The sequence below is a fragment of the Bactrocera oleae genome, chromosome 5 (assembly GCF_042242935.1).
Source record: "Bactrocera oleae isolate idBacOlea1 chromosome 5, idBacOlea1, whole genome shotgun sequence".
Taxonomy (NCBI): domain Eukaryota; kingdom Metazoa; phylum Arthropoda; class Insecta; order Diptera; family Tephritidae; genus Bactrocera; species Bactrocera oleae.
In genome coordinates, this window is record NC_091539.1 from 65,809,374 (window position 1) to 65,824,969 (window position 15,596).

The window sequence follows — 15,596 nt, forward strand, 5'->3', positions numbered from 1 at the left end:
CTCTACCTATTTACCTACCTACCCATATACCTTTAAGTGAGGTCTTTATTGAATAAACAAAACTAGTAAAAGAGTATACAAATAGTAACCGATGAGTAAACTCCTGGAATATTCCCGAAAAAGATCATGCGATGTAATACATTGCGCGCTGTAATCGATTCATAATTTAAAGACAGGATCAAACGATCAATCGGATTTAGGCTTATGGTAACTGTTAACATATAAACCAATTTTTCTTCATAAACCCATATATTTTCGTTTCTATAATTTTATTGGGACCACTGCGCTGGTGATTCAATACAACACATATTATTGTATATCACTGTCGGCACGGTGCTCTTTCAACTTATGACAAATTCGCGAATAAATAGTAATTAACATACTAAACAAAGTACTGCGCCCGATTATAAACCGTTCGAATGAGGTGGAATATCGAGTTTGTTTTATTTGATGCTTGCTGACTCGCCAAACGTGAGCGCAATTTGAAGAAACTCGCTGTTTTTTACAACTGCCACCATTTATCACATAACCGTTAAATATTTGTATTCTGCATGTATGTGTGTGTGTGTAAATTAGGGTGGGCCAAAAATTAACTTAACGATTTTATTGGTTAGAAGGAACCTATATACAGAGGAAAAAAAATCTCTGCTAGGAAAAATATTTAACTTAATTTTAAAAATTGTCGTTGAGTACTTTCCATATTTTTGAATATACAAATTTTTAATTGCGATAAAAAAATCCCCTAAAGTACATTTATTTGGAAATTTTGTCTTTACAAGTAATCACGTTGTAATAGTTTGGTACTAAATGATTCAAAAGTTATGGTATTTTTGATGGAAAAAAAATTAAACTAAATGATTCAAAAGTTATGATACTTTCAGTGGAACAAAACTTTTTTAAAGTATTATTTATATGGTAAATTTTGAACGCTCACAGATACCTTTTAAAATTAAACCAAAAATTCTGGCTTGCAAGCATATTTTTGTTCTCACTATATAGGTATGTATTCATAACTTCGATAAGTTATTTTTTTTTTTGGCTTACCCTAATGTGTATGTATATGGCTATTTTCACTTGCGCTTTACCGAGCAGCTGAGCCGGAGGGTGCACTCCCACCTGTGAATCGCGCTTGTTGCGGCATATCAACTTTATAATCAATTTTTAACTTTATTGTCAGTGTTAAGTGTCGTCGAAATGACTTGTTGCATGTAATTTATATGCCGAACATGTCATGCGCCAGTCAGTTGGTCGCGTTGGACATGTCACAGCTGTCATTCGTACGAACATAAATTCGACTGCAAACACAAACACTGAAATAGATATATGCAGATGCACAGTTGTAGATATATACACGCTTACACATTTAAAAAGCATATAAACAATTGTCTATGCAACGCTGGAGCGAAAGCAGCGCACTGAGTTGGAAATAAAACATTTTTGTTTTTGTTAAATAACTAAGTAGTTCTTTGTTTACTACAATAATGTGTAATAATAATTTTATTTTCTTTTGATTTGTGTTTTTATATGTTTACATATATGTTTTTTTATTAAGTTTATAAGCAATATAATAAATAAGCAAACGAAACGATTAATAGACTAATAATAATTAAAGGCAAGTAAAAGTAGAGAAGAAAGTGTGTTTGTGTGTATTGAAGTAAAAACCAGAAAAAACGTTAACTTCGGCTGCACTGAAGCTATAATACCCTTAACAAATGCATTTCTTATAGCATTAAAGGGTATAAAAAGCTCTCTGAAAAGCTCTTGAATTTAATCGATCAGTTTATATGGCGGCTATATGCTATATTGGTCCGATCAGCACAATATGTTCGCGTTGCCTTGGGCAATAATCTCTGCCAAATTTCATGAAGATATCTTTTGGAATCAAAAAGTATTCCATACAACGACTTAATTTTTGTTAGTCAGTTGGTACGGCAACTATATGCTATAGCGATCGGATCTGAAATTTTTTTTCGGAAATCATAACATTGTCTTATTGTCAATATTCTCTGCCAATTTTCGTAAAGATATCTTGAAAAAATAAAACAGCTTTCCATACAAGAAATTTATTTTGACGGATCGGTTTATATCGCAGACGGAGATATACAATACTTGTATATACTTTATAGGGTCTTGCCATTTTCTTCTGAGCGTTACAAACTTCGTGACAAACTTATTATTTCCTGTGCAGGGTATACTTTTTCTTTTTCTTAACAAAGTAAACTTAAATTGCAAAAACGTATGAAACAATTGTTGAGAAGAAGTACTTAAATTACTAACAGTTTTAAAATATGCTGAAAAAAGCTTTCACTTACATTACATAAACATGTGAAACAATTGTTGAGAAGAAATTCTTAAATAACAGTTTTAAGATATGCTAAAAAAAGCTTTCACAAAAGCTTTTTAATCGTATACATTTGCTATGCTAATTTTTTCAGTAGGTTTAAAATATTTTGTAATAATCTAAATAAATTTAATTATGATAATTTATTTTTTCAAGCCGAAAATGCAACTTATACTTTACTTTACAACCGTTGCAAGCCTAAATCACTAAACTTTTATTGATTGTACTTAAAGAGCATTGAAATGCTACTAAATGAACAAAACGCACCACTTAAAAAACTAATCACTGGACGCTTAAGAAAATTTTACACACACACATGCAAACATATGAAATTATTGTAGAATTTAGTATGCAAATATTAATTTTATTTTACACAAAAAAAAAATTAAAAAAAAAAGTTTTGAATTAAATATTATATATGAAAAATTTTAATTCAAAAAATTTATTTTTTTATTAAAAAAAGTTTATATGTATATAAAAAAAATTAACTTTTAAACCAAAAAGAAATCAATAATTATTGATTTTAATTATAGTTACAAAATTCAATTTTGGAATCAAAAAAATTCTAAAACTAAAAAAAATTAAAAATTTTTATTGAAAAAAAAATAATAACAAAAAAATAAAAGTTATAATTTTTAAATTAAAAATGTATAATTAAAAATTTTGTATTAAATAATATAAACTTAAAAAATATTTTTTTCACTACTCTCCACTCAAATTAGCAACCTAAAAATTTGTTAAACCACCCTAACTTAAAACAGCTATCCTTTATAAATACTTATTTAATTTTTTTAATTTCTTACAAATTAACGCAAATAATAATTGTAACAATTTTATAACTCCTCTAGGCACCGCGCATTGGTCAGCATGATTCGTGTGAGGCGCCACACTTGTTTCGCGGCATTCTCCAGCGCGCCGGGCGATTTGCCCTTGAACAAATCCATATTCGGTAGAAAATAGTGTGGACAACGACGACACTGCAAGCAGGAAATCAGCTGTAGAAATATGCCGTTAATGCGATCGGCAATGCAATTCTCTTCCCATTCCATTTCGCGCGGATGCTTCTCACACTCGTAGAGCAGCAGTGTCTTCAGGTGGTATGAAGTGACCGGATTGCCGGGCAAGTCCAAATGTCGATCGCGTAATGTCTTCAAAATACTCAAACAACGCCGGCGACTGGCACCTGGAAGAGAGAAAGGGAATTAATTATTAAAAAATTAAATTTAAGCTTAGGAATACTTATATAATAGTATTAATCAAATATATTATATAATTATATTGAAATATTTTAAAGTTTACAGTAGTTTTGTTCACCTAATTAATGTTTTTATTAACATAAGATAAAACTAGAGAACAGAATAAAAATAGTTCATTTACTAGCCACGCGTAACTAATTTAACTTAAAAGCTAAAAAAGTAATTTTGCTTTCTTAATTATCCGAGCTATCTTGAATAGACTTGGTGACGACAATTCATATCCCAACCTTATACTCAAGGTATGTGTTCATAACTTACGTCCAACACGTTACAAGGGTGTTCTTTATACTCTTTATACTATAATAGGCTAATAGACTAAATACGAAATTTAACTGACAGATAATACTGTAAGCGCCATAAATTCAGTCATATTAGGCTAACGTTTATTGGCTCAATAATCACAATAATCGTAACAGTAAAAAAAGTCTGATACGAATAGGTCAACTCTCCCTAAACTGTCAGAACATTTGCACATGTTTGAAAACCCTCAGCAAAATCGAAACTGTACCAATCGGAATTGACCAGGATTTTATCCGGCCAGGGACTGTTGTTTCGCGTACTAAGCCTGTTTGGATTGATGAGGAGTATTACTTAAAAGTTAATGAAAGTATGTCCAAACTCATCGTATTAGAATAAGAATGGATGGAGAGACGTCTCAGCATCTTCTATGGTTTCTGTGAACACTTTGAATTGATTGTGTTAAAAAGTGGTAATTTCGCAGTAAAGCAAATTTTGAAAGATTCTTCTATAATATTTATTATTTTGACATTTTCGGTAATGTTCGATGACATAAGCGGGGTTCTTATACTATAAAAACAAAAGAATATAGTAATTAGGGCGAGTGTATAAGGGAGGTGATCAAGCTGAAACTCAATTGAAGGTAATTCTAAAATAAACCTAAGACGTGACGTCTTACAAAAGAACGAAAAAATTCGTTTGCACCGAAGCTGTAATACCCTTCACAAATACAAAACATTCCTCACAAGACCTTTTAATCGGCCTGTTTGTATGGCAGCTATATGCTATAGTGGTTCGATATCGGCGGTTCCGATAAACGAGCAGCTTCTTGAGGCGAAAAAGACATGTGCAAAAATTCAGTTCGATATCTCAAAAATTGAGGGACTAGTTCGCGTTTATACAGACTCGTCATGCTGATCATTTATGTATACATTTTATAGTGTTCTCCGACGTTTCCTTCCTGGTGTTACAAACATCGTGGCAATACCCTGCTCTGGGTATAAAAATGTTAACCCATATATTTTTATGTTTGCATATACATACAGAAGCAAACACATATGTATCTGCATAACTATAAAACTACTTCTTTCAATTAACTGATTGATAACTTATCAATAGGTCAGTTATTAAAGCCATAAAGCGCACGTGAAAACCTAAACAAATTATGACGTGATTTTATTGAATCCCCAGAAATCTGAGTATCAGATATTGAATGTTTATATAATATTTACACACAGATACTTGTATTGTAAGTGCAATAATCATAAAACTGTTCGAACGCCACAAGCGACTTTCGTTTTCCTCAATTACAACAACCACACAGCGGTCTCGCAAGTCACCACCGACGGTAAAACGACAAAATTGTAGAATATTTCGTATAAATATATATGTTTAGCTGTATGATTTCTGAGCATGTGTATTTGTATGTGTGTAGAGTCTCTTCTCGCATACGCTTATCGCCGGCAAACGAGTATTAATTTGTTGTAGCGCCTGACATTTTTATGGACGCATTTTTATGTAACGCGTTGCTTTATTGTTGTTGTTGTGGTTATTGTTATATTACCAGCCCGCAGCGTAAAACTATTAAAGTTGTTGTATTTCTTCTTTTACGCTTTTTGTTTAGTTTTATTTATACATTTTTTTTTAATTTGGTAGCGCCCTTTTAGTTCTACTTTGCTTTGGTGCTGATTTTTTTTTTTTTTGTTATTTTTAGGTTTAAGTAAATATGAAGCAATATTTTATTATATGCAATAAATTAGTCATTTGTTAAGCGCAAATGACGCACGTCACAATGTGCAGACTTCGCAAACTTAAAAGCTTTCTGTGCCATCAAAGCAACTGTGCGTTTTCATTTGAAGCTTGGCAAGCCTGCTAGCTTTAAAGGGTACTAACAAATGGGTAATCAATTGGTTATGTAGTATTATTCGCATTTAAATGTATTATAGTATTCTAAGTTTATAAGTTTACAGTAATTATTAAAGAACAATTAAATTAATAGACAAATTAATATGGAAAATTTATTGGGTTATATTCACTCGGGATTACAGAAAACTAATGAAGTATGAGACAATATTATATGAAAAAGAAATTACCCAAGTAATAGGAATGATTATTGAGTTAACATTTTACATGAAAGATGAAAATATTTGTGGTTAAAATTTTTTCTTTAATTAAACAAAAATATTTTGAACCAATTTTATACAGAATGTTCAACGAGTCTAACCGTGGCTTGTTATTTTAATGTGCAATTTAAATAAATTATTTTATGTATACATTAAAACACAACTTTTTTAATACTTTGGAAAAATGTATTAGTTTCTTTAGTATTTTAGTTTTTTCCCTTATTTGATAGAGAGAGTTGATATTTTTGCATATATGGAGCAATGCAGCAATGATTTGAGACTTAATAGTATATATTCCTATTGTCACCAGAAAGTTTCCGGAAATTGTAAATAAAACGAAAAATTTTTAATCTTCTTTTTAATTGTCGCCTTCAAAATATGCTTCTTCTGAAGCGATTCAAATATGCCACGATTTCCTTGACTTTTTTGATGTTATCGTCAGTGGTAGACGTCATAGGACAACCGGAACGAGGTATGTCTTCGACGGTTTCTCGACCATCTTTAAAGGCTTTGTACCAGTCGTAGACTTGGTTTTTCGATAGAATAGATTCCCCATAATCTTTTTCTAACATTCGCAATGATTCCGCACGCAGAAATTGGTTCGAAACACAAAATTGTATGCAAATTCTTTGTTCAGTATTTTTTTTCATTGTAAAAATCGCAAAACACTACTGAGATCGACTGATTTCTATTCTATTTAACTTTGAATCTGTAACTAAGCAAAGAAATATGAATAATTAAATATTCCCAAAGGTTTTAAATAATTATAGTTTGTAACTTTATTTACTTTTCCTCCTATTACCACGATGTTGATCGTGAGAGTCCAACTCTACTTCAAGCTTTTTCGAGGTTGAGCTCTAAAAAGCCTAGTATGAGATAATACAGAAACTTCGATAAAAATGAAATAAAGTAAGAATGAACAGTCATTTAACGAATCATTATTACACTGACCGGCAAAATCGACATTTTTGTGGATATTGAACTAAGTTGTTTGGAAAGATTGAGTCGGAAGTACTTGTTTCTACGTTTTTCGAAGTTGACATCCAAAATCGAAGTATCTACGTATATGTCTTCGAATTTCGAATTTGAGCTTATTGAAAAAAATTAATAATTATTATAGTGATTAATTAAGTAATATGGACGTCATCTACAATTTCTGCTTGTTTCAATGTTGAATAAATTTTTTTCGGTCAAGCTTATTTGATGGTCGTCACAAAGTTTTAAAGTCGGTAATTTTTAATTAAAGTTTATTTTTTTTTTCGAAAACTGAACTTTCACCCTTTATAGCATCTGTTATATAAGCTTCATAAATTATTTTTGGGGTTAACTTCGAAAAACGGTGAAATTACTTTTTTACTTTACTTTTTTGTTTATGACTCAATTTCGTGAACAATTTTGATTAGTAAAATACCCAGTAGAATACCCTTAAAAAAGCTGTAAAAGTATAACAAAAAAATTTTCATATTATTTACATGTTAAATATATATGTTACTGCCGTTTTTAAAAAACTGAGAGGCAAGATGAACAATTTTCGGATGCCTTTACATAAATATGTTTTTTTTTCAATACAAAAACATATAATCAAATTATAATTTCCTTTACTGGTTAATTTGTAGTTTTGAAATATACAATCACGTTGCTATTGTAACGCATTTTAGTTTTATGCTAAACAGATAGCAAGTTTTCTTTAAATAAAAATCAAACACAAATATACATTTTTTCTTTAAAAGTTAAATTGTAAAAAAAAAAATATATTGTCATACAAAAAACCTGTTTATAGTTACTAGTATGTGATATAAAGTCAAACTAAGACAAGCTGGTTTATATCATAAAAAGGTTATACAAAACTACAAAATTTATATAAACTAAAAAAAATTGTTCTGTTAAATAATTACATTTTGAGGATAGAAATTCACTATAGGTATATGACCTTTTCAAGTCTAATTTAAAAATATTTATTTTGCACACAAATCACACTCAACTTCCAAATAATATATTACTTAAGATATTACCCGTAAACTAATTTGAAATTTGTTAAACTTCATTAATTTTCGGCACATAAATAATTTTTTTAAAAAATTCGAATATTATTTGTTCTCTTTAATGCAAAGGTTGGTATATATTTCTATTCCTCTCAAAAATATTCATTAACACTCATTCGTTTATTTGCTTGCTTTCGTCTTGAGAATGAAATGAAAAATTGTTTTTGTTTTCATAACTTGACCTCTGCGCTCCAATCATATTATTGGGAGTGTGCACTGTTCGCACTCAAGTACAGCAACCGTCTGACCAGTGAAAATGTAATGCCCTCTCTTCTACAGTAGAATGCTCAATCGCTCGTTTAAATAGGAATTTCAACTAACAATTAGCATTTAAAAAATTTTAATGAATGAAACTTGTTAGAATAGCTACTGCAACTAATAGACGGTGGAGTGGTAACCGGCGCTATTAAATAATTATCTAATTAATTCAATAGATAACTCCCGCTGCGCTCGAACAAAGTGACAATTATACATTTATCTATGTATGTATGTGTGTAAATATTATATAAACAAGTAAGAAGGAGCTAAGTTCGGGCGTAACTGAATATTTTATACTCTTGCAACTTGCAAGAATGAAAATCGGCCAAATACCTTGAGGTGTTGTAAAAACTTTTTATTAAATGTTGCGAAAGAATTCAACAATCATTATTGGACGAAATTGTGCATGGATTACAAATAAATTTGTTTTTTTATTAACATACATTAGGCAGGTACTGCACGTACTATCATCAATCTATCTGCAGTAAAGTCAGCCGGATATTCGAAAATACTGCTATTAGTTATATAGCCGCTAGATCAAGTTTTCACCCAATTTTATCCATTTTAGACACATAGATACATTGTCATTAAAAACATACGCCCTCTGCTTGTTCGATATATGCGGTATAAAGTCACTCGGAAGTTCGAAAATCTTTATATTAGGTATATATGGGCTAGGGGCATTATTCACCCGATTCAAACTGTTCTTGACATTCAGAAATGCTATTATCAGGAAAGGATCCTCTCCGTATTTCAAGTATATATCTCACATATTAACCAACACTTTCGGTAAAAAGTCAACTATAGGCACTAGCTCCACTGTGTAGCATTCGGTACCTCAGGGCTTAAACAGTTTTGGTTCGATTTGAACAGTTTTCAATCATAACGTTATATTAATTGGTGCTTTATTTGTATACTGGAATGTGAAAGAATCATATGAAATTTCAAATTGGGTTATATGGGAAGTAGGCCGGGTTGTAGTTCGATTTCCTCTATTTTCGCACTGTAATATGGGAATATTATAGGAGTGTTATGCACCGAATTTGGTTGGTGGTAAAATTGAATGTCTTTGACGCATTTAGTTATTGATTTATCGCACTCTTAATCGTTTTTAACAAAACCGTTATATGGGGAGAGGGCGAAGTTATCATCCGATTTCAGCAATTTTCACATTATCGTAAGAAGGATTGAAAATATTTGTTCTCTGTAAATTTGGGTAATATAGCTATATTGGTTTGGAAGGTATATACATTAAACTTATTAGGGGGCGGGGTCACGCCCACTTTTTTAAGATTTTCAAACTACAGCTGCCCCTATTTAGAGTGATTTCTTGCACCAAATTTGAGTTCTGTATCTTAATTTACGGCTTAGTTATGGCACTTTATACGTTTGCGATTAATGGCATTTTGTGGGCGTGGCAGTGGTCCGATTATGCCGATCTACGAAGTCGTCCTTACTTTTTTGTCATGGAACATGTGTAACATACAATACGTGTGTATGTCTCCGCAAGATAATTTAATTTTTACTCGAGTTATCGCTTGCACAGTCAGACGGACGGACAGATGAACAGTCGAACAGACGGACAGTCACTCGGAATTCAACTCATCTCATCCACCTGATGATTTATACATATATAGCCCTATCTCTAACGCGATTATTGTTAGGTGACTGTTAGGTACAGTTAGGTGAACAAAACTATTATACTTTGTAGCAACATGTTGCAAGAGTATAAAAAGCTAATGCTAGTGAATAGCTCACGACTAATCGGAATCTCAGTACTGTTTCAAAGAAGTGTTTTAATAATCATAAACAATGTTCTTGTATGTGTTTTTATACCCTGAACAGGCTATATTAAGTTTGCACCCAAAGTTTGTTACATCCAAAAAAACGTCGGAGACCCTGTAATATACATACATACATATATGGTAAATGAGCAGCGTGACAAGCTGAATCGATTCCGTATGTATATACGCGAACTAGTCCCTCAGTTTTTGAGATATTGATGTAAAATTTTGCATATGACCTTTTCTTCGAAATCGCTGATATCGGACGACTATAGCGTATAGCTGCCATACAAACTGAATGATCGAAATAAAGTGCTTGTATGGAAAACTTTTTGATTTGACATGATATATATACGAACTTTGGCACAGGTTATTACCCAAGCCAATGCTTTAATCTCCGATGAAACTGTTTAGATCGGATCACTATAGCATATAGCTGCCATACAAACTGAATGATCACAATCAAGATAAAGCTCTTTTCATACACTTTTATATTATAAGAAATGCATCTATGAAGCGTATTGTTGCTTCGGTGCAGCAGAAGTTAACGTTGTTTCTTGTTTCTTTTTTTTTTGTTTTATTCGTATAAATTAATTGTCAGTACTTTTAAATGCCACCAACAACTATGCTAATATGATGATAAATGTGCGATTAAGCAATCAATTTATCAATGCAAAGCAATTGAATTGATTTGGCGAATGACCAGTGTGTTAATTAATCATTATTTCATCTCTCGTATTCACATTTATTATTATTTAATTAGAAGTTTTCGAATCGAAATCAGCTGGCGTACAGTTCGTGAACTTTGAACAAGCGGCGCAACTTCCTGATAAAAGTCCACAATGAGCCAATTTTTCGACAATTTACAACATTTCGTGTTGCGCCATCACATACCCGCTATATATCCCACAACTTATATATATATGTATGTACAATACATTTGTATGTGTGATTGTGTGTAGCCTTAATCTTAGCGCGATCACCAGCGCCGTTATTGTGACGCTTCTTGCTGCTGGTTTGTGTGTCGTGCGCTTCGTTTTGCGACGCGTTTTCTTCATATCAGCGCGATTACGTTTAATTTATAATTCTCCATATCAAAAGTATATCAGAAGCGTTGTTATGGTTTTTTTTAAATAAATCAGTTACTTTTCAAAGTCTCGCTGAATACTTGCTGTACATTTTTTGAATTGCATTTTCTTGCTGATTCCGCTTTTGCTGACATTTTTACGAAGCACAGTTATTTCTCATATGAATTTCAAATTTATGCTGGGATTTTCTTTCCCGTGATTTTGTTATGATTTATTTCCAAATGTCATATGATTTTTATAGAAAAACCATCAGTACTGTTACAGCAGGCAGCAGCGCCGACTTAACAATAAATTTAAATAAATTAATAAACTTTAATGTGCTAAGCTAAATATTGTTAATGTCAATCAAAGAATTAGTTTCTTTACAAAATCATTATTTTAGTACACCTGGACATATTAATTATATACATATAGAAATATTATATAAGAAGATTTATGTATGTATATGTTTTCATTATGAATCTAGTAGTTAGATTTTAAAGCGAGTTTTCGGAGCTTGAGTTTCTCAAAACACTGATATGTATCTAAATATGTAATATATGTAAATAAGTGTATGCACAACGAGGATATTTTCGGTTGACTATTTGTTGCACAAGCTTAGGCTAAAGTAGTAGATAGTCATCAGTCTAAGTCTGTCTTAAAATGGCGTATTCTCATTTGAATATGAACTTTTTGGCATTTTCACCAGATTCGTATTATAGCGGCTGTACTCCCACTCCCTTCAAAAGCCCATGAAATTGCTAATATCAACGCCTTCTATTGGTGGAACTATTTTATTAGCTGACCTTTGGTACCTGCATATACTCAGAAAATATGCTATAATAGGCAAACTGTTTACAGATGATATCAACCATCAATAACCATTATAGGTATATTGCTACAAAAAAATATATATTCTATTATTAAGTGGTTAGGCCAATATAGAATTTCAAAACATTCACTTCTTCGGCCTATTGAGGGTCCTAAAAAAATTATTGAATAGTGAAAAAATATGTTTCGGGTCAATCGGCCGAGCAAAGCTTTTGTACATCGGGCAATGGTGTTCGTAGCCTATTAGACGGATCCACTTGCATTTTAACGGTAGCTTTACAATAACATTATCAAATAAACTAAGTACGATATTTTTATTTTCGTGGTCGCTTTTTCTTCTCTAAACAGAGTAATATATTGAGTTTGTCACAAAGTTTGTACCACCAAGAAGGAAATGACGGAGACCCAATAAAGTATATATTGTATATAAATGATCAAGGTGACGAGCTAAATTGATGTAGCGAACTAATCCATCATCTTTTGAGAAACGACTTATTTACCCAAGAAGCTGCTTAGATATTTGTTGGAACCGCTGTTATCAGACCACTATAGGATATAGCTGCCATACAAATTGACCAATCCGAATAAAGTCTCTGTATGGAAAACTTTTTTATTTGGCAAGGTATGTAAACGATCGTCTGTTCTAATTTATTTTAATCTTCTTCGCTTATCTTGATTCTGATTCTTTATCTTTCTTCGCTTAAAATTTGAACCTTTTTTGAAAGCTTAAATTCTACGTAAAGCTACTTTACTACTTGCTACTAAGGCTTGCTAAGAGTTAGACTATGAGTTTAAGATCTCCTTTTTTATTTTGAACCAGATAGCACGAGTGCCTATAATTGCCGTCACTCGTATGGAGCGTCTTGAAAAAAGGTAATTCCGAAGATTGGCTCAGTAACCGCAAATTAATCATGTCTTTCTTTTACACGCATAAATTGTCAAGGTCTTTAGCGCTTTAGCGCTCTAGCCTCTAAACTTTCTCACCAAGAAAGTTTATGCGCAAATTGCCGAGAGTCTTAAACCACTCACAAAAACCACATAATAATTTTTGAGATTGAAAAATTACAACAACAATTGATTAAGTTTTGAAGAAATTAGAAATTTTTAAGGTACTAAAAATTTTAAATTTTGAATTCTTTATGGGTTTTATGGGATGGTTTTTAGTAGCTCTCATAATATTATATCATTCTATATTTTGCCTGCCAAGAGGCGATATCTACGAAAAATACTTTACTATATGGTGAATAAAGTTCAGGCAGGGGTCATAAACGAAACTCTAGATTTAGCGAAGCTTCCGGTTTACCGAAGTTAGGTTATGTCAAGACTGTCATTTATGTGATTTAGCGATTGTTAACCAACTTCTTTTTCGTCCTAAACATATTTTTGCCATGTATTTGGGTAGTCATCTCTACACTTTTAATATGATTTTTTGTTTGTGGTAATCACTGTATATAACTTTATATATATTTAGATTATTATATATTTTATTTATTGTTGCTTTAATACTTTTAATCACCTGCTGAGCTCTTGTCTTTATTAAACGGGTTTCAGGCTAAATATTTAATAGAATATCTGCAACAAATAATATATAATATTATATATCAGCGGTATCTCAATATTGAGGCGTAAAGTAAACGCCGTTACAGTAAATTCTACACCATTAAATTATAACTGAGTTTTAAAGCGCATATGCCAATTTTACGTTTTTAAATAAACTCAAAATATCATAAAATATTTATTTTCATCTTAATAGTTGTTTAATTTTCAAATTTTTACTTAAGTTTTACGCTATCATAAACAACATTTCGACATTTAACAATTAATTTTTCATTAAAAAAATCATAATCAACTACCAAATTTGCTACTAAAAATATGCCGAACTCGCCAACATAGTCATAATATCAAAATTAGTTCAAAAAACTATTTGACGTGATTCCCCTAGCTTTTGGTAAGCGTCAACCAAAGCGTTTGGCGCCAAGCAGAGCACTTAGCGCAGCGTGATTCACGCCGGTCCGACGGCAAAGTGACGCAGTTGGCGAGCAAAACAAACGGCGCTGATTAAGTTAACAACCGCTGTGATTATCGCCAAGCTTTTGTGACCCATGTCAATTACAACTTCACATATTATATGACTATAGCGCCACCTCACACACACGCACACACACTCACCTTGCAACAGACGATTCTCGGCATCGGTGAAACTCAACACCCATGCATCGCCCTCCATGGCGGAATTTTTGCCCTGCAACGCAATGCACTCCTTCGACAGCATGTCGAAGCCCTCAGTCTTAACCTCTGCCACAATATTGGGATGCGGCCACGGTATGCCGGGCAGCGGCCAGTGAGCGGCCGAACGCGGCCACAAGCCGGCGCACTTGAAGGCGGGCGTAATCTGCACAATGATGCGTTCGCGTATACGCAACTTCACCTCCGTGGTGTCGGCAATCATTTTGACAATATCGCGGTAGGCGCACTTGTCGCACGCCTGCGCCACCAGCGTTTGAAAGCGCGAGCGTATTTTGCGCGCTGACAAATAACCCGACGCGGTGATAAATTCCACCCATAGCGACATGGAACGTTTACGACCATCACTAAGCTTGAGCACCGCACAGCCGGGTAAGGTGCCGTCGTCAACGAAATTCAGCACACCCATTTGATTAAGGTAAATGACAATTTCGAATTCGTTGGGCGAGATCACTTCGAGACCCTCAAAGCGACCGTTGTAGTCGTTGAGTGAGGAGATGAAACGCGGCTCTTGCACTTCGACCTCCTTGAGCACATCCTGCACGATGCGACACACCTCGAGTATTTGTTTGTGGATTTGTGCTTTGCGCACCTGTACGCGATCCGCGCAATATTTGTTCATTTGGTAGACCATTTTGGACTGAGCCGCAATCATGTCCGACGGCACGAGCATTTTTACGCTTCGGTTGTGTGGTGTCTCTTGTGTGGAAAGGCGAGTGCAGCTTTTGTGTGCCAAATTGAATACCGCTTAAGATGGATTATACTTCTGTATAAGATGCTTGCTGGCTCTTATACCAAGTTTATATCAACCTTGAATATTTTTGCTTATCTTTTCACTATTAATTTTTGATGAAATCTTTAATATTTCAATTTTTATTTTCATGCAATTTCAACTCAACAATTCACTAACCGAAACTTTTACTAATAACTGCTGTTAATTATTTTTTTTTTTGTTGTTTTACACCGATATCAATTTCACTTGAAACACATTGATACTTTGCGGTTTTTGTTGTTAATCACCAATCCACACGCGCCATTCACACCCATCATCAACAGCCGTCGTTAACGCAACAATCGAAACGTCACCGCCGTCGCGTTCAAGTTTCTTGCTACACTCGTATTCTTGTACACACAACGCCAAGCTCCAATGTGGACTGATTCCGTATGGCGCACTCACCGCAAGAAAACCAACCTGACTCACCCGCCGTCGCCACTTCGTTGTGCGCTGCCGCTGCCCTGCCTCGGCGCGCGAGTGCTTGCCGATCAAACAGCTCCAGCAATTGAGCGACACACAAAGTCTCAGCTGCCGTCCTGCTCTTTCTCAGCGTGTTGCCGTTATATAGTTGTCCATTTGCTGTTGATTTCACAGCGTTGGTGTGACAGAGAGAGTAGACATTTGATTGGTTTGTGGGC

The 15,596-nt window shown here is 33.3% G+C and overlaps 1 protein-coding gene across 1 annotated transcript; it reads right to left on the bottom strand.

The window, feature by feature from the left end:
• Window positions 1-3,140: 3,140 nt before the first annotated feature.
• On the bottom strand, window positions 3,141-15,384 carry mab-21 (nucleotidyltransferase mab-21). Its single transcript, XM_036368666.2, has 2 exons — window positions 14,109-15,384; window positions 3,141-3,524 (listed from the first exon to the last, which is right to left on the bottom strand). The coding sequence occupies exons 1-2, from the start codon at window positions 14,854-14,856 to the stop codon at window positions 3,175-3,177; spliced, it is 1,098 nt and encodes a 365-aa protein (XP_036224559.1). The 5' UTR covers window positions 14,857-15,384; the 3' UTR covers window positions 3,141-3,174.
• Window positions 15,385-15,596: the final 212 nt, after the last annotated feature.

Coding starts and splice junctions, on each gene's coding strand:
- mab-21 (XM_036368666.2), bottom strand. CDS start 14,856: ATGCTCGTGCCGTCGGACATGATTGCGGCTCAGTCCAAAATGGTCTAC. Junction 3,525..14,108: donor CGAGAATCGTCTGTTGCAAG/GTGAGTGTGTGT, acceptor TCTCTCTTCCAG/GTGCCAGTCGCCGGCGTTGT.